The sequence below is a fragment of the Dromaius novaehollandiae genome, chromosome 1, assembly GCF_036370855.1.
Source record: "Dromaius novaehollandiae isolate bDroNov1 chromosome 1, bDroNov1.hap1, whole genome shotgun sequence".
NCBI lineage: Eukaryota > Metazoa > Chordata > Aves > Casuariiformes > Dromaiidae > Dromaius > Dromaius novaehollandiae.
The window spans coordinates 120275382-120301407 of record NC_088098.1 but is presented as its reverse complement, the minus strand read 5'-3'; the positions used below and the strand labels follow the sequence as shown (position 1 = coordinate 120301407).

At 37.4% G+C, this 26026-nt stretch overlaps 2 protein-coding genes across 2 annotated transcripts in view; one reads left to right on the top strand and one right to left on the bottom strand.

Moving 5' to 3' along the window:
• LOC112996150 (SH3 domain-binding glutamic acid-rich protein-like) overlaps positions 1-26026 on the bottom strand; it is a 57110-nt gene that overhangs the window by 22181 nt on the left and 8903 nt on the right. The window lies entirely within an intron of this gene.
• On the top strand, positions 9752-24680 carry LCA5L (lebercilin LCA5 like). The gene is given in 8 exon segments (XM_026121487.2): positions 9752-10090; positions 10093-10206; positions 13428-13942; positions 14711-14848; positions 16783-16882; positions 20756-20865; positions 21172-21304; positions 23399-24680. Coding segments are annotated over 8 exon segments (1887 nt in total). The 5' UTR covers positions 9752-9963; the 3' UTR covers positions 24049-24680.

Genomic DNA, 26026 nt, shown 5'->3' with positions numbered 1-26026 from the left:
ACACTTGCTCAGACAGCACCAGGATAAAAGAAAAAAAAAAAGGAAAACACCATGACAAAAGAAAAAAGAATGGGGGAGGGTGGCTGTGTGAAAAAATGGATGCTGAGGAAACAAGAAGACAGCAGGAGGAGAAAGGCAAAGAAATTAATAAACGCTACAGTATATGTTGAACCAACCAGTGCCAGTGCCCTTACCGGGAGAGAGGGAAGCAACGGTAGTTGGTATGGATTTTCTTCAGTATCTAATCCAGAATATAGGCTTTGTTATTTTATTTCATCACATCTTACTAGAGACATTGCAATAAACACTATCAGGCTGCCTAGTGCTCATGCAGCGCTGGCAGAAAAGATTGGCTATCTTGGAGCAGATCCGTAGCTTATGTGGTGGTCAGTGGACCTCAGGAGATTGCTTTTAAGGAGTATGAAAAAGGCGACTATGAAAAGTCAACTACTGTCGAAGGGACTCATTTTTGGAACTCACACGGGGGCATCTCCCTTGGATATTTTTCAGAGGACCACAGACTGGAAAAGATTGGGGATTACTCTCCTAAATGTCACTTGGCCTTTATATTAATTCTTCCTCCTTACCACATTTCTCCTCTAAAATCCTTAATCTCTGCTGATAAGTGTGAATTTCAGGCCTTTAATGTATAATCACTCTTGTTAAATCTCAGGGTTCTACAGTGAGTTTCCTAATTCCTGCCATTTCTCTTACTTTTTAAGGTGATTTGACTAGGTCGGAATCCTTGCTTATGTTTAAAACAAGTGAACAGAAAGAGAAGTTTCTAGCCCTCATCAGTTCAGAAATCAAGCAGCAAGCTGAGAGTGCCCTAAATGTACTTTTTTAATGTCTCATAATTTAAAGGCAGCCTTGTGCTTTTGTGGGGGTTTAATTAAAGATTAAGGACTACTAGATGTTGCCAGATGTTAACTTAACAGAAAAACAGAAATTTGTTCAGATATTAAATGAAAACTGTAGAGATTTCTGGTATTAAAAGACTGACATAAATTTATCATGGCTTGTCTCAAACATTTTTTAGTAAAACCTTTTCTGAATGGTTAGTAGTAACAATCATGCTTGAACTAGTTCATAAGAACTGCAATAGTTTATGTCATGTTGATGAACAGAACATGAAAAAAAGAGCTTGTCTTTCATCTCTACCATATACTTACTATGAATTATCTATACTGCAGTAGTATTTAAATGCTCCGCGAGGACCCTCACGCTGCTGAGTATTACCCTGTACATAACAACACGGAAGCTCTTGCCCCTGAGACCCTTACTTTCTCTAAATTGAGTTTCCTGATCATTCTTAGCTTTTAGTTAAGTGAGGATTGTAACTACGATTCTCCTGATGTTTGCTGCAACAGACACACAGAGCGTGTGCCACTGACAAGTGGCAATATGCTAGCATCTCCAAAATTCTTGCTCCGCATAAAAAACATCTGTTTTCCTCTCATGCAGAACATGATAATGGGTGAATGAGATCAGATGAAAGGACTGTTTACCCAGGATTCTGTTGGGACAGTATTTTCAGAAAATCAACACTCCTCTGGGTGGTGTGCACACTAAGGCACAGCATAGAGGTACCAATGCTAATTCGAAACAAGCTAGTTTGGGTACCAGAAAAAGTCTAGCTTAAGTCCATGCAGAGTCCATGCTGTTGCAATTAGATTGCTTTTGACACAAAAAGCTATTTAGTTTAGAACCATGTCCACTACCTCTATATTGTTCTGACGGGTGGGAAGCAAACATACACCTAGAAAAAGCATTATACATTGTGAAGTTCAAGCCAAACTGTAACTGCTACTTTTTTTTTACTGAATGCTACATGCAATTATGCCTGGATAGGGCAACATAAGAGGGCAAGATGTTTCTTATAATGATAACCACAACAAACTAGGCAAAAGATGTACAGTGTCTTAAGTCTTACAATACTAGGGTTTAGGCAGAGCAAAAGATTTTGGTACCTGGGACACACGCTAAGGACAAAACCATAAAGCAAGTCTCTGCTATGGCTGGCACTGGGTAACCAGAAGAATCTCTCCAACAAACTGTGTTCAGAGAAGGAAATCTTCCAGGACTTAACAACACAGAGGACATACAAAGACTTTCCCAGAATGGATGAAGATTGCAGAAGCTTGTTTGTGCCCTAATGTGTGTCTGCTGGCATGGGAGGAATTCAGATTACTTGGGCATAGATTCCCTGGAAAGTGGTAGTGATCAGGATATTATTTCATCCATGTCCTTTTCCCTTTCAACAAAGCTTAAGTTCCACCATGCGTAGCTGCTACCATGTCCTTTAAATTAAACAAAATTAAACAAAAAAAATTAAACAAAACCCATTTAATTTTAAATAAATATTATCTAGAATGTAAGAGCTACAGATAATATTAGTTTCACCTGATGCAGAATATTTTTATCTATATCCTTGCCATCCAGAGCATACCTTTTGACCGCTTGCCTACGTCAGAAGCAGATGATCAACAATTTACAGCAGTAGGAGAATTAATGTTGGCAGGCAGAGTTGCTGCAGTTCTCAGCTCTAACACTGCACAGACAACGTTATCCTGACTGTGTTTGAACAATGAATTATTCTTATTCATTACATTACAACTTCTGTTGTGGCTGTGTATTCTATGAGGTGTTACCCTTCTCTTGATTTGAAATTTGAGTTCAGGTTTGCTTATGGTCAGATTCACAATCACAGATGTCAAATCTCTACCCTGTATTTCAGAGAAGATAATACACATAGTCTATATTTTGCTCAGTCTTTTTGAAGTGATTGTGTTCTAGTAAAGCTGACATTTACAGATTCAAAGGCTGGCAAGTTCATAAAATGTCTGCAAAAACACTGGGAATAAGAAGACTCTAGAGGTGACCTAACCATGAGCATCAGTTTCCAAGACTTTGGAAGACTTCCTCTGTGTAAGACATAAACGTCTATTTTCCCATGATTTATGGTACACTAGAACCTTGTAAGATATTAACCACTTTTAAACACTTTTGTGGCTAGTTACAAAAATACTTTAGTTTTTACTGCTTCTTTCAAGACAACCATTCAGTGTATTTTTTTTTCTGTAAGTGTCTCTGCTTCCAATTGCCTTAATTAATAGCTCATTATCAACTACATGTTTGGAGTAGAAGGCCAATAAAGCTAAAGATACTCAAAATAAATTTCTGAATTGTTGAGGGGAAAATACAGACAGTGGATTTTGCTCCAGAAATGCACTGAATTATGTCATTAAGCATCTGCTCTAGAGTGCCAGAATGTTACTGGGTTCACTGTATTCATTCTAGAAAAGTATTTACTAATGTGATAACCAGTTGCAATTATTGGTATGATTGTACAATATATAGAATAGAAATGCTTTTCTTTTTTTACCAATTAAACTCTGTTGATCTACACCAAAGGAGGTCAGACCCACCATATTTTGAAATTCAAAAAGAACAATATGCATTTGATGGAGATCATCAGTGCTAATAGGACAATTTAGACTTCCATTTAAGCTCTGTGGGGATGAAATTCATTCTTCTCAAGGAATAGCTGTACAAGGCAGATACAAAAACAGTTTTTAATAGGATTTTAGTGATATATTTAGGTTTGTGCTGGCTCCTTGCATGAGTGACTTTTATTTTATAGATATCAAAACTCATTCAAGGTTCATTGCAAGGATACCTTCCATCCACTTTAGCCAGTAAACTTGGAAAACTACTCCAGCTGAAATTTTGTTTAGCTGAAACTGCAATTATGTATCTGTAACCTGAACACATACTGCCTTCTGAGACTGCAGCAGCTAAACATACACAAAAAGGAGGAAATGCAGTGTATTGCTATGTAAAAATGCCATGTCCTTCCTTCCAGTATGCATCCAGGATCTCTCTGACAGCTTTTGTGGGCCTCTAACAAGTAGTGGAGATTGGCATTAATAAGTTTAAAACCTATTACACTTCACTGGCCTTATTTATCTTTCTTAGCAGTAGTAACCTGCATCAGCAATGTTTAACAGCTGAAAATGACTGGATAAAGTTTATATGTTGCCCAGTGTGGAGTGTAGCATATACATCCCTTCATTGCAATCCAAGAAGAAAGGAGTTAGAGATAACTGCTAGCTGGGAGGAAGGAGGAATGCATAGAGCAGAGGAAAGCTTTTGGTTCAGATAGTGCTAAACATACGATACGCTCAGTTTTAATTGCATAAGTGATCTCCTAAATGTCAATGTTTAATCAAAGCACTCCTACAAGCGCTTTGCTGAACTACAGCCCAAGTCCTGTACGTGGAACGGCAACAATTCATGCTTTAGTTGCACAAAATCAGTCTCTAAAGAGTACCAAAATGATGGCAATGACATACACATATAGAAAGTCTGCAGAGGGATTTCAGTCATGGTCACAACTTTTCCCTGAAGACAGATGATTGGCAAAGGAGGTAGGTATAAGTCTTCTTTGGTAACCAAACAGGAGATAAAAAAGACTGTCAGTGCACAATGTGTGGTAATTTATAAAGTTATTTGAGCAGTAACTGCTAGAACAAATTACCAAAGCTGCAGCTTCCAGTCTCCTCCTCTTATTCTTCTGCCTTGCATATAAGGTTTCTTACAAAAAATGGTAAAATGTCAATATTACATTTAGAGTCTCAAGCTTAGAAACAGGCTGGCAAAAAAAGCTGAGGAGAGACCCGCAAAATTCCTTAGCCATATTCCAGTTTAAACTTCAGTACATCTCCCCCAGTTCATTTTCTGGAGATGGTGACCCTGTAAACAGGAGGTGCTTTTTGAGCTTTTCAACTCTGGAAGCTTCTTAAGGACGTGGAGCTCTTGTCAGACAGAGAGAGATGCAGTTACAGCTATGTGCAAGCACCAGCCAATTTGTTTAGCCATGTCACTGGGAATGAGTGACTGCCAAAGGAAAGCTGCAATCTGAGCTCATCTGGGAACTGGATATAAAAGGAAACAGTCCTTTCCCGGTTCCCACCTCCCACAGACTTCCAGACTCTCTACTATTCACATGCTCTTCCCTTCAGCTGATATACTGTGCTGACAACTACAGCAGTAGGTATCAAAATCAAAAATCATCAATATAGTGTTTCAAAAAACACACACACAAAAAAATGAAAACCTAGTGAAAGGCAAGGGCGTGGGGAAGACATTCTTTCTGCAGTTTTATTCACTCACTTTGGCTCCAGAGTCTTTCTTAAATACAGCTCCCCTTTGGCAGGGGCACTGCCTAAACTGTCCTAAAGTTTCTTTCAGAAACAAATTCATTAATTGCTAGTGTGAACAATATAGCTTATTTTGTGCAAATTACATATCCACTTTTTCCTTCTTCAGTGAACATACATTGCATACACTTTTTCAAACAGATAAAATCCTATTAATTGACATATTTTAGATGCAAACATTATATCTGTAGCAAAAACTGGCATGCAAGCAAGCCAGTACTAACAGGAAGTCTCTACATTTTGAGTTGCTTTCAAGAATAAGGTGGTCAACACAGACTAGAAGAAATTCAGTGTTTTTTTCTCACAATCAAACTCAGGCCGTCCTGGGCTCTTCATCTGGACATCGGCTGATTTACCAAACTGATCCTAGCAGAAAGAGGCACACGTTAAATAGGACACCTACCGCTGTAGACCCCGAGGATGTGGCTACAAAGACTTTGATCACCATCTTGACAGCGATAAAAAATGAATCGGCACAACACGCCTGCTACCGACAGGTCACCAGAGCCCAGCGAGGAACCCAGGCATGCAGCAGCGCTGGGGTGAACCCGGATGCTAAATGATTCCCCCCACAGCTATCTGCCAGCTTTGGCCTCTCCCACGCCCCGGGGTCCCGGGTTTCCCCACTCCATTGGCTCTGAGTTATTTCGGGATGAGGGGCCAGCAGAGGATTGGTTAGTAAGAGGATCCCTAGCAGGGGACTTGCACCTGCCCCTGGCCTTATTGCATTAGATTGACGGGGTGGCAGCCCATAAAAGGCAAAGGACAGTAGTGCACCAATGAGACAGGGCTGGAGAAATGTTCTGGAGAGGGGGAAGGGGGACGGGAGACGGGAGACCAGAGACGGGAGACCGGAGAGGCAATGCAGTGCTGGGGGAGACCAAAAAACTGTAGCATAGTGTTTAAAGTCACGCTGATGCTTTCACAGCTACCCCCTGCATGAAAAGGTCTCACACCCTTTCCCTGACCACAGTAAGGTGGTTTCAGGGTTGTAGCTGCAAATTTTACTTTAAAAATCGTGTTGAGGGGTAAGCTTATGTGCAGAAGCAGTGATAGTGCAGATCGTACTGAAATAAGCCTCAGTTACAACGCTGGCAGCTTTCAGAAGCTCAGGTCATGATCCAAACTGCACAGCGCATGCACTTCTCTGAAGTATGTGTCAGTACATTTTGTACTACTGGAGAGGCTGATTTGGCTGATTCTGTGTGTCCAGAACCTAATATTGGATTTTCTCCCTCTTTCTGCATGACCAGTGAAAATTCCCAGGGCACACGGTATAGGAGGGGTAATTCTTGGTAAAAATTATCCCATTCCTCTGTGTCATCAAGGATGCTCTTTTCCCATCTGGTTGTTGCCTTCTGTCCCAGAGTAGGTCACAATTCTGTGCCTGCCTGCGCATATTTGTTTAAGGAGCTCTTTGAGCATGAGAGGTATTTTGAAAATGTTAACCGTTACCAGATTGCTTTCAAATTCTAGGAGCCAAGTTCATTTCTGTTATAAGCGAGCAACACGCCGCAGAGTTCAGCAAAACTGAACCTATGTCAGCACTGAAATTGGCCTTGGCTCTGCGAAGTGTTTACACACGTATTAAATGTGAAGACTGAATATCACAATGTCCAACCCTGAAAATACTTAAACTGGAATGCAGTGCTTCCTAAGATCAGCTAGATAGGGCTGAATGTACAACAGTAATGCTGATCTTGATAATAAGCTTTTTGTCTGTTTGAACTATCACACGAAGCTGGAAGTGCAGTATTCAGTGTATTGAACAGGGATCCTGAAAAACCTCACAGAAAACTAAAGCCAACAGTAGGCATACTTTGCACAGTTTACTACGGTTCACCATCTGTCGTTTCTTCTTTTGCAAGGCAATAGCAGGTCCAGCAAAAAGAAGTCAGACAAAATCATATATTTTCACCAAATATTCTCCCATAAAACAAAATAGTCTGAAAACATAAATTCATGCCAAAATGTATTCTGTATGCTTGTTTCTCAGGAGAATTTGTATATAAGTATGTACTACTAAATTCAACAAAAATCACTAGCCATTTAGAAAACACTATTTCCAAATCAGTTGATTTGTATACCAACAGTCTGAAGAATTAAAAGCAAAGGATCCTGCAGTCACTTACTTCAAAGCATACTGGTAATTGTTGCAAGCGCAGCAATACTAATAACTAACACGGAGAGTGCTAAATATTTTCACAGCCATAGCGCAACCTCATTCGGGGTGGAGCCCCCTGCCTCAGTGGGGTATAGAAATGGGGGGAGGGGAGGACAAGTAGTGCTTCGTTGTTAAAAACAAGATGAGACGTAGCTACACGCAGCGCAGCAGGTGTTCGGCGGCCGAGGGAGCGACGTCGCTCCGGGCGCAACTACGACTTCCAGCGTGCCCCGCGGCCGCGGCCTGTCCCCATGGCAACGGCGACACGCCAGCGCCCCGCCGGCCGAGGAGGCCGGTAATGGCGGCGACGGCAGGGTGGGGGGGCAGATGGGAAGGGGGCGATCGTTGCTTGTGCCTCGGGGGTGCCCAGCGGCGAGGGGCGGCGGCGCTGTCCTACTCTGCCTGCGGAGGGGCACAGGGCGGGGAGAGCCTCGCGGGGGCGGCTGTCAGGGCGTTGAGGTGGCTCCGAGGGCGTGAGGCCGGCCATGAGGGCGGCGGGGTGGCCGCCAGGGCCTCGAGGCAGCAGCGCCCCGGGGGCAGGAGGACAGCGCACTCCGGGGCGGTTGCGGGGGAGCAAGGTGGCGGTTGAGACGCGGCGGGCGCCCTGGGGACGGGACAGGAGAGCGAGGAGAGAGGCCGGGAGCCGAGGCGTGGGGCAGCCCTGTGCTGGCGAGGGAGGCGCCGGAGCTCTGGCTCGCGCGGACCGGGCAGCACAGCCGTTTGGGCCCGCTGGCGGAGGCTGGTCTGAGGGCCCTGCCTTCCCCATCGCCCTTCTCATTGAAACGAATGAAAGCAATAGTTTTTAGTTTAATTTAAGCTATACTTTGATTTAAACACAGTTTGGCCAGAAAATGATGACAGTGCCAGATCACATTTACACAGAAATGCAAATCTTTGTACCAGGATGGCTGTTGCCTTATTCTCATTTTGAAACATAAGTTCCCATCTCTTCTGGGTTCCTGCACTGGCTCAAATTTACTTGGACCCGGCACTCCCTACTTTTCCACTAAAGACAGTTGTTCGTATGAGGGAATGAAGAGGAAGAAAATTACTTCGATTTGCCTTGAAACATTTTGTGCAAGCCTAAATTGCACTTTGTCATTTTCTTTGGGAGTTATGTGATTCTTTCCTCTTTCCTCTTTATTAAACTGAAGTCAATTTAAAATTAAATGCTATCATAAGGCAAAAATGTTAACAAAATAGTTATTCTATAAGTGTTTTCTTTTTTAGCTTAAGCTGCTTGTTAAATTCTACCAGAATTCAAGTATCATTTTGACACCCCTTGTATTCCTTTTGCATACTTGATATTCTGCTCCAAAACAAAAAAAAGTTTAGAAAATACTTAAGCATTTTGCTATAAATATATGTTCTTTTTTAAAAAGTTCAACAATCAGGATTGTTCATTTTGCTTGATAATTAGACTACTGAGAGAAGACAGCTCCAAGGAAATCAGCAATGTTGCTTGGAAGGTGATCAAACAAAGATCATCACCAAACCACATCTCTGACAACAACAGTACATTACAGGTGATGTTTTCAGAGTTACATGGGTGCCTGAAGATGTAGATAAGTATCTTACGGCATTTTCAAAGGAAACAGATATATTAAGTATAGCTAGGCTGTGAAGAAATTACTATCATTAAGAAAGCCACTGAAATTTTCCTTAATGTTTCTTCCAAAAGTGTGCAGAGACACTGTGATTTTTTTATTTAGTGGGGTTGTTTTCACAAATGATTCTGATTTGGAAATAAATAAAATAAACAACATCCCAAAAGATTAAGAAAACTTATTTTTTAATCTCTAAAATAGATGTTTTGTTGTGCGGCTTTAGTTGCTGCTATATACTCTGCCTATAATGTTAATATAACAGTTAAAATTGTTTTATTTTAATGTACAGCTTAACTTTATTGTCTAATTTGTGATCCAAATATTGAAATATGGCCAAATTGATTTTTATTACATAAATAGACTGTTAAAATTATATGAGAACACAATTAAAATTATCAGTTAAGTCAATTTCTAGACAGCATCTAGGGACTTGTCAAACATCTATAATTATTTTTTAATATTACAAAGCAGTTTTTAACTATTAAGCAAAAATATAGTTGCACCTCTCCCCCATTATGTTAATCATGGGCAAAATATATACATTACAAACTATGGTATCTGTTTGTATTAAAATAGTAACATCTTGTAAATCTTTAGAAAACATATGCCAGTATTACAGTAAATTCTGAAATAAAAGGTATTTCATATTGCAGTTCTTTCTGGAAACAGACTTACCCACTTATTATAGACCGCATAATTATTTTTAGTGGATTGAAGAATGACGACTGTATTTTTTGAAAGGTAACTTTCACAACATTTTAGTATTGTTTAGTATAGTTTAACACTGTTCAGTATTGTTTCTGTTAAGTTTTTTATGTGATCACCTCACTAACATTCTGATTCCTAATAGGTTATGGATGTCAGTTTTTAACTACGAGCAACATAATGATGAACTCAGATCATTGTTTCCTCCATATTTTAGTGCAAGAAGATAACAAGTCAGGAAGTGGCACAAAAAGCAGGGACACTAATGGTTCTCCAAAGACAAGTAGAAGTATTAAAAGCAGCATGTGTGGCAAAAATAATGATTGTAGGCAATGCAGTAGAGAATATGAAAGTGGAAATTCTCATGCTGACTATTCTGAGGACTTCACCAGTGACTGCTCGGAAACAGCTAGAAGGAGCAATAATTTAAAACTATCAGGAACTGAAGAGAAGAAATCACAGAAAAAGAAAAAAAAGAAAAAAGGGCAGCATATCATCCCCCCAAAAGGTAAAAAGATAATTTGTTTTTTGGTCGTAGTAAAGTGAGGCTCTCCCGAAAAAAATGTAGCTGATCGCTTTCTTTGGCTTTTTTTTTTTTTGGTAATTAGAAAGGTTTGGGAAACATTTTTTTAGTGCAGAAAAAATGAACAACAAATCATTTCAAAAACAGGGAGTGGAGAGAAGAGAGGTGGAGATTCCCTGTATGTTATCCCACCATACTCAGTGATCCAGGAGGCAGGATATTCACCCGCGATGTACAAACACCTTTGCAATCCTTATTCCTCATTATTGAATCTGGGGACTTGAAAATAGCACTCCCACATATACTGTAATTCTCTCTTTTTGACCATGCATTGCACGATGAGTCTGAGAAGCCTTTCCTGAGGAAAAGTTATTCAAAAATGATATGTTTGCACAAAAGTGTCAGTTTTGACAAAAAAAGACATATTTTGGCCAGCTTAGTCATGGTATATTATATAAATTAAATTTATGCTTCAATGGAATGGCCATATAGGATGAATATATTCCCTTTATGTAAATGTTAGCAGTGAAGAATCCTTTCATGTATGCATTTTTTTCATATCTAGACATATACTTTCTTAAATTCCACCATCCCAAGTCAAAAAATGACTATAAAACTGGTGACCCATTTCCTCCTAAGCTTCACAATTTCAGCTAGATCTACAAAATCTAAAAGAAACCAATCTATCAAAAAAGAAAGAGTAAACACTGAATCTCTGTTCTATTATGTAAGTTTTATGCCAGTGTCAAGAAGTTATCCTGGCACGAAACCACAGGACCAGAAGGAGTAACCAAATATTTTTATCTGTTTAGCAGAAAACATCATTATTGGCTACTAGCTTTGCTGGGTACTCTAAATGGTTGGTTTTGGTTGTTCATGGGAACTTGACACGATCAATCTCCCACGAACAAACTTATAACCAGAATTTTCATCCTGTATGATGTGGTACTAGATTTTACAATATTTTGTCAGCTTTTGCAGGAAGGTGTTTTTACCTTTCATTTACATCCTATAATACCGTTGTGGCAAAAAATAAATTAGCAATGTAACCATTGTTCTCATTTTGCAAATATTTGCATGACCAGCTTCATAGTCATATTGTAGTCTTTCTGCAGTGGAAATGAATTCTACAATTCGTATTACAGAGAATATGCAGGCAGGATATTTGCTTCATTTTTTACATATGATCAGTTTTTTTTTACAGCACCTGTTAATTTTCTTCACTTCGGAAGACCTGGATCATCTCTGAGCTTGATTAACGGCTATAATTTCTTCTCTGTTTACCTGAATCTCTACAATATTTCTCCTTAATTCATTTAAAGCATAGGTAAAAAAATAAACTACTCTGCCCAAATCAGTTTCTTCTCCTCCTTGTCATTCCTGATCTCAAGTTCTTTCTGTCCTTTCCTTTGCTACTACCTTGAATTTGATAACCTTATTCTCCCCTTACAGCTTTGTATGAATTAAGTCCTGTCTACTTGCCCATACTTTGTCTTCTGTCAGTATGGTTGTCAGAGCAAAGACCATCAGGTTTGTATCCTGAAACAGTGGAGTATATCAGCTATTTAGGGAATAAGAACAAAAGGATAGGTAGGGTGAGTGTTCCCCCGCATGGCTTCCAGACTTCTCTCCATTATGTCTAGTTTATTGTGCCTGACCACCATCGTAATTTCCTTATCATCCCCTTATCTTTGGGCTTTATTCCTTGTAGTCCTATGGCTTAAGGCTTCTCAGCTTTGTCAAGTAAGCAGCTTTGACATTTCCTGCCTCAAAAATAAGGTATCAGTGTCAAGGCCAAGGCAGGAACACCAAGCCCTGTCCTGGGAAGGGGAGGAGAAGACCTGGCCAGAAAGCTGTGGAGAACAGGAAGGCTGGTCCAGCTGACACCAGCAAGAAAGAGAAGAGAGGTACTGCTGCGGAGAGGAGCCATTTGCTTTGCAGAAGCCACTGCCCCACTCATCTGTCCATAGCTTTCCAGCATGGCTTTATGCTGCCTTCAGCAGTCTCCTGCTTCTTGCCACTGATTTGATGTTGTTTCTCTTCTGCAATTGTGTTTCCTAGTTAGGGCCTGCTCTCATCAGTAGTTCATGTGCAGATTACCCATTGAATTCAACAGAAGTGCTTAAAAAGATCTGTCTCGTCTCTTTTGGGTTTTTTTTTTTGTTTTATTTTTAGGTTAGGACCTTGCCTGCTTTGTTGTTAAAACGTTATGTGATGTAAAAATCATCATAATAATCTTCTAGCAAAATGCTGCCTGAAATGCCTTGAGAGCTATTGTGAAATTATGTGCCTGGAAAGGGGGAAAACACTCAGATAAACAGTCTTGACTATTTTCAAATTCCAATTGTGTTTTAGGAAAGGGAAATGATAGTAATGCACTTAGAATTCTAGGCCTTAAAGATTTTTTTTTATAATTACTGTATAAAAACAGTGTAGACAATTGTGCAACTATTCTATAGTTATAAGCACATATATAAAGCTAAAAAACTTAGTTCCATTCAAAGATAACTTGGAAGTTCTAGAAAGCTGATAAGAATTCCAAGCTGCAGAGAAATTTAAATGTACTATTGTGATCACTTTGTTTTTTGAGTTCTTGTAGGTCTATAGATTACTATCTTTTTTCTTCCATTAATGAATTTCCCTATTTAAGATCCAGGTCTTCCTTTGCTGAAGCCTGTGGGAATCTTTCCAGATGGAATGATTTGCTTCATCAGTCCCCAATTCACAGATGTATTAGTAACCTGAATGATTTACAGAGAGAGAACATTTGTTTCACTTGATGTTGGAGTAATTGTTTTAAATAAGCATACTTTACTAAGTTATTCACAGAGTATTATTGTTATTTGCCTCAGAAGACTACATACTTAGCTACCCTTGCTAATGGAGTATGAGCATGATGGCTATTTAGAATGAAAATGGCTTCAGGGAATGAAAGCAAGGAATCTTGACCTCATAAAGACCTAGTTAGTTATGGCCCAGGGCAGCCATGCATATGTATGTACACACAGAGATACAAAATCTGTATGGATTTATCTGTGAAATATTTGAACATTGGAGTCTTAGTATCGATTGTGGGCATTTTGTCAAATACAGCACATTTAAGCAGCTTGGATGAGCAGTGTTTGAGCTTATATGAACAATAAAAATAAATAGTGATTTTGCCCTTTCAGATGACGTAGTATCATTTTGCTTTGGTCTGAATGCAGGAACGAAGAAATTGCCACCTAAGAAGATGCCACATAAGAATACTTCATTTTTAAGGCTGCAGAATAATATGATTTCACAGAAAAAAAATGCAGTGGCTCAGCGAATATCATCAGCAAAGCTTCAGAAAATTAGAGAGCTGAAAAATGAACTATTTGATTTACAACACAAGCTAGAAGCATCAAACTTAGAAAACCAGATACTGAAAGATCTTCAGTGTCGGCACTTGAAAGCAATAGGTAGATATGAAAATTCAGAAAATAACTTGCCTGATCTTTTGGCAAGACATTATGCTGAGGTAAGAACTTTAAGGAAACTCCTGAGGATGTCTCAGGAGGAAGAACGAAATACATCCAGGAAGCTCAGAAAAGTTGAAGCAGAGCTGCTAAAAAATAAAGATGCTTTGCAGGCACTGCATAAACTTTCAGAAGACAAGGCTCTTGCAGAGAAAGATGAACTTAATCACAGATTATCAATCCTTACAGAAAAAATGGAAGTCAATAATAAGAGAATACAGGTAATATGTGCATACCATTGTATTTGTGGAACAATAAGAAGGAGAGTTTCTGTGCAAGAATAGTGGAAAGTTTTTAGCTGTTTCTTGTCAAATTAATGCTTCTGATTCAACCCTGTAACACTGAACGTTCTTTTCAATCCACTGCTGTCCAGAACATCTGAACAGCTAGGTCAGAAGTGCATATACCTTTTCTTAGATGAAAAAAAAGGAAATATAAATGACTGAATTCAGACTCTGTTTTGAAAACTTTCTATTTAAAGAGGTCCCAGTGAGAAGCTGTAAAAAGCTTGCAAAATTGGATGCCCAACTTATAATTTTACTAACTGTAATTTCAGCGCATGGTATAATATTTTCTGGGTTCTGATGATAAAGTACTTGCTAAAGTACCTAGTATTCATTCACACTAAGCCTCCGTATGCTGCCACAGTTAATAGATCTCTGTGTGAATAGAAACGATGTCTTAAAATTTCTCCAAGATGATTGTATTCATTAATCCATCAGAAATGTAAGGTACAGACTTATTTTTCATGTTTAAATGCTAGGTATGCTTTATTTTTTGTTCAGTAAAATTAGGTTTGAAACTAGTTTTTGTTCATTTTTAGAGTAAATTTTGTGATACTTTATTATAATGTCATACATTTCAGAGGAATACAATTACTAGAATCTTTTTATTGTTTAGCATGCTTATTTTTAAAATCTGATAAGAATTGAAATTCTTGAACAGTCATACTGACTACATCCATATTTTAAAGTATGTAATTTTTTAAGGTCCTCGAAAAGCAGCTGAAGTTGAACAATAGCACCTTTAGTCGTCAGTTGGCAGATGAGAATAAAAAAGCTGTTGAAGCTGGAATAATTACAAAACACTTGCAAACAGAAATTAACTCTCTTCACCAAAAAATTAAGGTATTCAAGATTTTAAATTGGTTTCTGTTCCTACAAGAGGGTTCAAGTATTTAATGCATTTTATCTATTCCTTTTCCCTCATTTGTATTATTTAGTATTGGAACATTTGGTTCCTAGTTGAGTTTGTAGTCTACAAAAAAGTTGGAATGTAAAATGATGAAATTATTGTAGGGTCTATTTGTCAAAAGCTAATATGGTTCAATAACTAATCAAAATGGAGATTACTCCATAGCAATTTGAACAAGTAGTCCCCACCAACTTGTTACTGCTTTGATGTATGTAGGTCAATATATTCATCTGTTAACTTTTTATGAGCTCCCTTTCAAGAACACTTTCAAATCAAAATGAGCCAAATGTTACAGTCTGCAAAACTAAACTTTAATTAAAAAAACTTATGTAAATGTTTCAATAGTTCTTTTTTAAATTCCAGCATGTTTTTAGACATAAATATTTTTTCAAGTACATCTCTTAAAGTAATATTTGTATACCAAGCATAGCATTATACTACTAAGTGAAAAGCTAGAAGTGATGCTGAACAGGAATGAAAAGCAAAACTGGCTCAGCTGTTGTATCATATGAGTAATTCATAAGAAAAACAGTACGCATTCCAGAAAACCTGAACTTCCTTGTAGTTTTTAAAAATCTAAACTGTATTTGTAACACAGTTAAAATACACTTTTTTATTTCAGTGTGACTGATCCATCTGTTGATCCCTCTAGGGAACTTCTTCTTCTTAGTGGGATCAAGTGAGGATGTTATTACGGGGAGTCTTTCCAGTCATTGTCAAGGGTAGAATGGGCAACTCCTGAGAATGCATGGAGATTTGCATTTCTATATAGAGGCACTGTTGGTCCATCTTAGCTCTGTGTCGGGTGCAGAAACTTTCCTCCTGATCTTTGGCAGCATCGCTGCAAACAAAGATTGCCCAGCTGCAAAAGCCCCATGAACTGCTGAGAAAGGAAAAAGGTACAGCAGTCTGCCTAGGCCCTGTGTCAGATGCACTTAAACAGCACTTGCAATACTAATTCCCTACCACACAGTTTGACCTCCTACATGAGCAGATCAGAGAAAGGGGAATAAAGTCCCAGGAACACTAATGTAAAACTGTTTTGAAATGAGAATTACTTTAAAGTATAGTTCCCACCTTAACACTTATCTGAAATGTTTCAATTTCATATGTTTTCCACAGTTTTCTGTGTGTCCCATTCTCTTAATGTTATTTTTAGATTCACAAAACCTTCAATTTTTTATCACAAACAAGAGCAGACATGCTTACCCTATTTCTGTGCCAGGACAGAGTTTATTCTTATACGTACATATTTTTGGGCACCCAGCTATTCAGAACCTTCAAGGTATTCAGACACAATCCCCATTATAATCAACCTATATCTCCAATTTAAATGCAGCTCCTATTTTCCACACTAAGAAGAATCAATACAGTAAGAGTATTACTGAAATCCCTCTTCCATGTTTAAGATGCATTTTAGTATGGAAGCAGAAGGCTTGCAAAATAGATTTGTAAAGTGTGCCTCTGAAATTTGTGACATACCAAGTAGTAGGCTGTAAACCAGAACAGTGTGAGTAGTAAACAGTCACTTAGCAAAACAAACCATGGAAGTGAAGCCAAAAATACTCTGAACAAAACAACAAAGAACAACAAATGAAAAAATCATTAGAGAAAGCTTCCTCTTCTGAACACCATGCCATGGATCATGCAGGTGTTCAGGTGCGCTCTTAGCCTTAAAAAAGGGAGAATTCTGAGCTGGGCCATGAAAGAAAATGACTGATGCCCATTGATGTAAATGGCAAAGTCACCACATGGCCTAACACAAAGCAAAATTGCTGATAGTTGTCTCCCAGCATGGGAAAATTAAGTCGGTAGAAAGTAATTCTTAATGCATATTAGAAGTTTAATCATGTTTATTTCTTCCTAGGAAAAGGAACGAGAACTGTGTATAAGAAACATATATGCAAATCGGATGCTTAAAATTCCAAAGGACAAAGGTGATTCAGTACCGCATGAAAAAAGTACACGTATGTTCATTTTCTTCTGTTGTTTAGTTACGTGAAACTTGCATTATTTTATAACTGTAATATATATTCCAAAATAAAAGCCAAAATGGCACTTTTATGTGGGCTAGAAATATTCCGGCACATACAATTTAAAGACAAGTGCTTGTTTCTTTGCTCGTTTATTTTACAAATACAAACAGCTATCCCATTTTTAATTTTTAACCTAACTTTCAGCATGAATAGCATTTAGTATACATATGGTTTTAATATAATAATGATGACACTGAAGTAGTGTTGCTATTTTAAGTATCTGTTTGCATCAAAAGCTGTTTGCTGATTTGATTTTGACAGGGTGAAGTTAACAGTCCCCATAACTTTTGTAGACTAATTTTTGTCCAGCCTGTTTCCCTTGGCTTGGCCAGCAGAAGTGGCCATCCTAGGACTGGAATTCCCACAAGGTGACTTACTAAATCAAAGCACCTCCCAAACAACCCTATTGTAGCAAGTTACTAGTTTTAATACAACTCTTTTATACGAACAAAAATGATGAATTTGGTTGGGTCTTTAAAAGCTGTTTTCTCATCTTTAAAATCCTTAGACCCTCTAACTTAGAAGTAGCAGAAATGCTTAAGCGCCCATTACTGAAGCTTCTGCAACTTTTCTTTTGTTGAGGGAAGAGGAGAGGAGGTGTTTTCAGATAGAGTTTTTAAAGTTTAAAGGCCAGTCTGATGATCATACTGTCAGCTTGTCTGAGAGAAGAGAGTACTTATCCTTTGTAGTCATTTGGTTACATAGGGTAAGTAAATTCAAATGGGCAACGAGAGATTATAACAACCCAATTATTGCATATCTTCTCAATTATTTCTATCAGCAGAATTGATGTTATTTAGAATAATGTAGTAGAATAATAGAATAGAATAACAGAATAGAGTAACAGAATAGAATAATAGAAAGTTACTTCTATCAACAGGAAGAGCGAGCCCTTTAGTAGAGAGTATTTCTTTCACATGGATGCTCAGACAGGTATCAGAAATGTTTATCATATGTAATCTTGTCTATCAGCCGTTCCAAGAATAAATAGCTTGTGTGGGATTCAGTTGCCTAATTATAGGCATCCAGTGCCATTTGAGATGTCCTGGCATATTCTGCCTGGCCCGGTAGTTCCAGAAGGACACGAGTGTCCTATAGGTCCTGTGTTATATTGGCCAGCCTCATGTGGATACCTTGAATACTCTACGGCATCTCAAATAGCACTAGGCGCCTGTGTTCAGACAAGTGAATCCCACCCCTTGAGACCGAGGAAATAACAGCTAAAAACAATTATAAATCATACAACACAACAACTGTTACGTTGTCCATATGCTTACTATACTCATCAGGGACAAAATGTTGAAGAATATAACTTTCTTGAAACATTTATAAACTTCTAATAGATTGTCATATGCCTCAGATTTTATATCTAGATTTTACTAATAAAGGTGTTTTATACAGAAACTGATAAATAAATTTCAAATACTTTACCAACACCAAAAGTAACATTTTGCCTCCTACACTGGAACACAGTCATTCTGTCGATATTCTAAAAAAAACAAAACAAATCAAAAAAAAGTTATATCCCTTAATTTTGGATGATGATCTGAACATTCACTTTCCTGAGTTAAGCTCCTCTTTAAAATACTGATCAAATATTCCTGCTTCTGAACTGAAGGAGAAATTGGCACTTTCTTTATATGGAACAGAAGAGCACTTAAAATTTATTTACTGGCAAACATAACTTCTGAAAATACTGTACTTGCCCACAGAATTCTTAGAGATATCTCATCAGTACAGAGTGTTCTTGTAGTCAGTTGTTTACTTCTTTCCTAATACACTGCCTTTGCAAATCCATTGGTCTGCATTAATGACAAGTGAACGACAGGAAAAAAGGTGATAATTCAAGTTGTAAGATTTAAGAAATTCCTACACCTCATTCAGAGTCAGACTTTTTTTTTTTTTTTAAACAAAGCACTGTGTTAGTTACTTCACATCACCGTCTGTGGGTTTTCTTTTAAATTTTACTCAGGTGTGGACTTGTAGAATATTGCTATTTAAATTACAGTATTTAAATCACTGATTATTATTTAAGTTTGTCTTTTCTTTAAGCAAGATAAAGGAGCTCAGTTGGAGAGAGACCCGATATATTCCATAATGTGTAAATGTTCCTGGCAAAGTTCTCTGATCTTTTGGTATTAATGGCCAATAAACGTTTCATTCTCTGCCAGTTTACGGAAACAGATGATTTAGAAATCTAGAACTGGAATTTTTTTTTCCCTTTCACCTCTTGACTTGAATTTTCCTATAACAGACTAAGGAAGAGCTACTTTCTTTAAAAAGTAGCTATTTTCGATTCTGCATTTGTAAACATTTTTACCCAGCAGGAAAGAAAAAAAGAACTGTGGGGTTGCATTTTTTATCACCCTGATAAACAGCTGAAGGTAGGCTTGGCATATGTAAAACACATGTATGTAAATAAAATTAATTTCTTGAGCAAATCCAATAAATGAATTTCATAAACTCTCCATTAGAGGAAAGCTTGCTCCGTTGTGGGAAGGTTAGGCCACACTGGCTCATCTAGAGGTACAGCTCCCCCTAGTTCTGAATCTAAGGAATGCTCAACAGATTTCTATTGAAAAGGCATCTGAAGTAACTTGTTAACTGGTTAAAAAAGAGTAATTTCCTCCACATCATCAGTGCCATTCCAAATCTAGTTATCAACATCCTTATTACTACCAAGCAGCAAACACTTGAAGATCATCATTTAGTGGGTAGTCTTCCTCTGATTTCAGAGAACGGGATTGGGAACAAGTTTGAAGCTTGATGTAGGTAAGATCACATTTTTGCTTCTATGTTAGCAGCTTTCTTAGTTACTGTATTGATGTCAAAATTATTCTAATAGGATAAAAGAACAACGTACTGTTCTTCCCCTCCCCCTCCCATCTCCACGCAGGCATTTCTTTTAAAGTCCCATTCAACCACTCCCTTGGAATCTTTCAAATAGCCTATATATTTCCAATAGCGTTAAATGTTTCCTCTAGAGTCTGGTTCTGCAGAGCCTTACATAAATGCTTAACTTTGAGCAAGGTTAGTAATCAAGTCAGAAGGCATAAAAGCAAGCATACTTCTTATCCTTTGTAGGATCAGAATTTAGGAAACTGAAAGCTGAGGCCCTGTATCAGCTCTCTCTAGGGCAAGTTTGGCTTAGAATGTTACAATGCCAATTAAGCAAATATGGGCTGTAGGGTATAGATGCCTTTGTCTGACTTCACATGTTTTATCTGCACTGGACTTCTTTGTAGATCTGACTAAGACATTCAGGATTTGCTGATGAACATGCTCAGAACTGTGGGTAGCTGAATTCACACCCTTTATTAATAAAAAGTCCAAAAATGCTTAGACGATGAAGTTTTAATATGTCTTTGGACAGGACAGTCACAATACATCTGTCTCAAACTCAGCAATGTTTTGTTTGTTAGTTATTTCTCTGTTTTTCTTTATTAGCTGAGATACTCCTGCAATAGAGTCAATGATGCATTATTTAGAATGTAGGATGCATTATGGGACTACCACTCACTGATATATACTTAAACCTAAGTTTAAGTGTCATAACCTAAGGCATTAACTAACACAACCTGAAGATGGAGTCTTACTATGTTTATGTTCCAGTTTCCACATTTATAAACCAGACAATTTCTTTAAAGTGCATTACAACATGCAGCAGAAAGATATGCTTAAATCTTAGACTGAAGGCTAGTTTTATTTTTTTAGATTAGATACCTTTTGTTTCTACCAACAGTATAGTTCCAGAAACTACTCTATGTAGTGTATGTACTGTAATGATTGCCTTTTTTTCAACAGGTCTTAGTTTAAACAAATCAGTACAAGTAGACAAACAGAGTTTTAGATCACTACTGCTGTCACAATACCAAAACAAGGAAACAGAAAAAAATCCCACTCAGCTATCAAAGGTATGAAAGATCTAGATTCAACCTCTTGTTAAACTCTCAACGAAGTTGTATGTTATTCTGTAAGCTTCAATATTATATCTAATAGCCCGATTTGTCATCTGACCTTTCTATGATTTGCATTTTGTTTGAATATAATTATTGTAAATATTACAGAAAATATGTAGGACAAAAGTTGCCATACAAAATAAGAACGTAATAGTAATAGAAATGAGTTGTCTTTTTACTAGTATTCCACTGATTATGTACTTTTAAAAGTTACTAAACAAATATTTTTCCTTTATTTTTAACCTTTAATTGTCAATTAAGGAGGAAAAGCGTTCAGAAGATAAAAATCAAAAAGTTAAAGCCAATGAAGTGCACACGGATGCCCAATGTAAGATAGAAAAGCAACCAACCAAGAAAATCCCCAAACTGGAAACTTTCAATAGAACATGTAGAGGTATATCTAACATTTTTTTCTCAGAAACTCATTTGATCTTGTGAAAAGTTGAATGAACTGCTGCTACTGATAATTTATATGGGTCTGACGGCCATTAGCTGGCATCTGACAGGCAGTAACTGGTTCAACAACAAAATAATATGTTAAGAGTCACTGAAATCCAGCTGCTGGTGGTGCTGTCACGCTGACAGCAGACAAGCTGCACAATATCAGACATCTTTACACTGCTGTACTGCTAAAAGCAGTTTTAAAATATGTTCTGGTTATGCTGGTAAAATTCAGTGCTTCAGCTAAAAGTTCACTTTAGTTAATGGTTACCCTGAATCCCACACTAATCAAATAGTGATTTCAAATTAGTGTTTGTGAATCTTCATCAAACTGAATATCGTTGGATGTTTCTGTCTAGGGTTTGATTAAGGCGTGCCCAGAGGCCGGTCTAGATCTATTTTTTCCTCTTTATCAATAAGGCCTTGATCTTCTCAACAATATATGCCCTCAAACTTTTTACATCCTAAAGGTGTTGCAGAATTTAGTTATGGTCTGTCAACAATACCATTACTTTGCTCCCTGAAGGGACGTACCTAACAACACACATACAACAAATTGAACTGTTGGGCAAAGTAAGTGTACAAAAACTGTTGTGGAACCCCACAGCAAGATCAGGTGTTTTAGCTAAGCCCCTGGCTGTTGAATTTTCTGGCTAACAAAGTGAAGGCCTAAGTCTGCTGCTGAGAAAGGAAACGGAGTTCTTCAGGGGCTGGAAGCATCTCCTCATTACAGTGAGCACTGTAAGCAGACTTTCTGTAAACCTTAGCTATTGATTGTGTTCTCTTGTAAAGGTTATATACAAGGAACTTATCTATTAACAGCTTTATTTTGAAGAGATTCTGTAAAATAGAAGTAAGAAGTAGCCAATGTACCTATTCCTTTAAGTGGAGTTTTGTCTTTCTAAAATATTAATGTTATTATTTTCATTACAGTAAGGCTTACATATTCAACCAAGATCCAAATGCCATCATGCTAATACTTCACACATGAGAGGAGACTTCACGCGACCTAAAGGTCACACATTCAATTTAGACAAAAGCAGGAAAGGAGACACAGAGGTGAAGCAGGTTGTTAATGTCACTTGCTAGATCAGTAACAGAGCTAGGAATCTGGAATGTGTTAACTTCTGTATTGTGTACTCCATCTTTTCAGCCTGCAGCCTTTCCAGAGCCCATCATTTAACCCCTCCAGATAACTGAAGTCATCATTTGTCTTTGAAATCCCCTTTTAAAACTGACAGGAAACACAGGTCTTCTGATTCTGCTTGTGGAACTCTCTCCTCAGTTCTGTTTGCCAGACTCTCTTCAGGCTTTCTCCAGTTACTGCTATTAGGCTTACTTAATGAAGTCTTTAGTTATTTTCATCATTTGACTTCATACTTATCCTCTAATTTTGGATTTTTTCTCGTTTTAGAGGTACTTTTTGATTGTCTCCAAAACACAGAAACCCCTTAGTTTTTCCCCTGCAGCAGACAAATGCATTTACTGTAGGCATTCAGTATACATATACCTTTTTATTAAAAAGCAAACCCAACTCACTAATAGTTTAGTGAGCTGTAATATATTCTGCCCCCTGCAACAATCAAGCGATTTATCAATTTGGGGAAGGAAAATCATAGCTATCTTTAAGTTCCATTTAAAAGCAAGAAGATGACAATTAGAGTTTTGATCTGATGTGGTTTGCCTGTTACTTTATACATGACTTTTCTGACCTTACATTTAGCCTTTAAAATACTGTGAGGTATTCACTACTGATTATAAACAATATTTGCACATTTATTCATTTAATAAAACTAAACATCACAAAAAGGTCAAAATAAAGGTACCTACTTAGATTTAATGGCACAATGCTCATGGTTAAATCTTGGTCCATCCAGCTATATTTATTAGTAAATAGAAGTCATAACCCTCAAGACTGAAGAGCCATCAGCAACAACTTATCTGTGAAATAAGAAAGTAAAACTTTCTTCCATTAATGCTTCATGATTGTCTAGGTTCCTAGACCATATAAAAAAAATTCCTAAAAAACCACAATATTTGATTTTAGAATTTTTAAGGGAAGGCAAACCAGTGATGGAAGAACACACACATTTGGAATACATGAAACAAGAGGAAAAAAAGAGAGAAGAGCAAAAAAGGAAAGCTGAATTGCTTAAACGGGAGCTGAAAAAACTGATGAAAACTGAACAAACTCCTCTAAATGATATTCTAAAAAAGAACAATCAAGAAGGAGATGCAGTGGGAGAATACGAAAAAGAACAAAAGCCAGCCAAACAGTTAAATAATAGTGGGAAGGAAGACAGTGAACGTGTAACTTCTGTTCAGAGAAACAAAACACCCATTAGACTGAAAAAACAATACATATTCTCAGAAGCCACTGAAAATTTGCATCATGGGCTTCCTGCATCAGGTACAAAATCCAGAACAGGCAGCCTTTGCAACCATAGACGTGCATTTCATGACTGCAGTGAAATAGCTGAATCAAAAGTGAAAAATTCATCTGGACTATATGAACCATCTTTTGGTAAAGTTACCAAAACAAGGCAGAAGGACAGTTTGGCTGAAGTGGAAGGCTACACTCGTATGACATTCACTGAAAGGAAAAACAGTCTTATGAAAGAACTCTTTGGACCAAGCTGTGTTTTAAAAGACAACCATTCAAATTATATCATGAGAGAAGTAGAGAAAGAGAAATGAAAGGATGCATGGTTACACAAGCCAAACTTTGAAACACCCCTACTAGCTTATGATGTGGACAGCCTAACACCAATGAAATCATTATGAACAATCACACAAGAACACACAAAATGACTTCACTCAATATTCGAGTATATGAACTTGAATATAACTTATCTTTAATCTTTTGAAATACGTAGCATTTTCAACACTTACTGAAACATGTTTTACCTACAAATGTTTTTACCTTCATAAAACACATTAAATATTACACTTATTGAGAATCTTTTTTCAATGATTCCTCAAATATGACAGGTCATCAAATCAGTTGTCACAGAAGAACATTTTTGGGAGGATTAGAATGCATCTCACTAAAAGCACCTTAACAGTTGTGACATTTTAAGCTGTTATCCAGGGGCATCTGAGGTAGTCCTTTTGGGGTGATTTTCAGTTTTGGAATCCTCTCTGCAGTTGAATTTTGAGTATTTGCCAGCTCCTTGGGGAGAGATACCTGGTTTCACAAACGTTCATTATTTGGTTAGTACCAAAAATGCATTAAATAAAATTATTTTCTTCACTCATGCAGTAGCTTCCAGAATTCACACAGAATAAAAATAATTTGATATTACATTGTTTTCACTAGCATTATAAAACTGAAACTTCATTCTTTTCCACTGTTAGAACAGATCAAAGCAATTTGCCTGGTAATTTCCACAGCTGACATACAAAGATGAATGTGCAAATGTAAACTATTGTTTTGGAGAAGTCAGGAATATCCAGTTCTCAAAAAGACTTTAAAACATCCTATGCTTAAGGTTGTGTAAGTGAGGGTAGGATTACTTGTTTTGTGCCTTACAATAATTCATGAAACATCAAATATTTGTTAAAAAGCAGAGTTAAGAAAAACTATGCTTATTTTTATTAAATTTAAAGAGGTAACATTTGAAGAACAACTTCAAAAAATTATTCCCTAGAAGATTTAACGAAGATTAAGATATTTTGATCTGATCCTGCTTGCAATGTATTTCTCTTCAAAATCTTAAAGATTTTTTTTCTTGAAGTAGTGATTAAGCTGTAGAGTGGACAGATTTCAAAGAGGAACACTTTAGTGCAATCAGAAGAGCAGGTATTTTTCCTTTATGAACTACTAATACTTCTGCAATGTATTTATTGATGTCCCCCAGTTCAGAGCAAACAAATACATATAATTCAACACTCCTGTCTGTATTGACTATATGACCAAAAGCCTCTTTGCCCTTACTCACCCAAATGTTTGACTAGAGCAGGCAACAGGCCACATATTTGATTACCCCATGCTAAGGGTGGCTAAATAGTGAATAGCATTCTGAAGGTTTACGCAGTACTGCTTTTCTTGACCTCTGTGTTAAACTGTTCAACAAATTAAGTGACAGTATCATTAGCCACATCTTAAAATTCAAAAATATATCAATGTCGTTGTTAAATAATCCATCCTGAATACTTCAAAAATAATAATAAAAAAAAAATATGAGGCTTGAGGCTTGTTGATTTCAACTGTATCTCCTTAGGCAAAACCAGTTATTTTTTTAGGAAAACTGTAATTAACCTTTAAAAAAACCATGGTTTAGAAAAACCGAGATGGGTTGAAAACTTTTATTTCATGAATAAAAACACAATTATACATAGCAGACTCAATCCCTACATTTTTTTTCTTGTTGATACTTATGCGTTCATTTTCATGTTGGCTAAATGTAATCCCTAATATAAAAACAAATTTTAGTCTTTTTTTTAAATTAACATTTAAGAGAAAACATTTCATGCATATATATATACACACAGAGAAAATGTATCATGACCTTTTGAATTAATTTCTAAAGGTAGCGTTAACTATGGAAGTGCCCTGGCCCATCTCTGCAGGAACACAAAGGACCCGAATATAACAGAACTAATGTGTTCCCCTGTACAGAGTGGGAAGCCCCAAAGCCCAGCAGAAAACAGAAGGGTGTCCACCATAACAGCT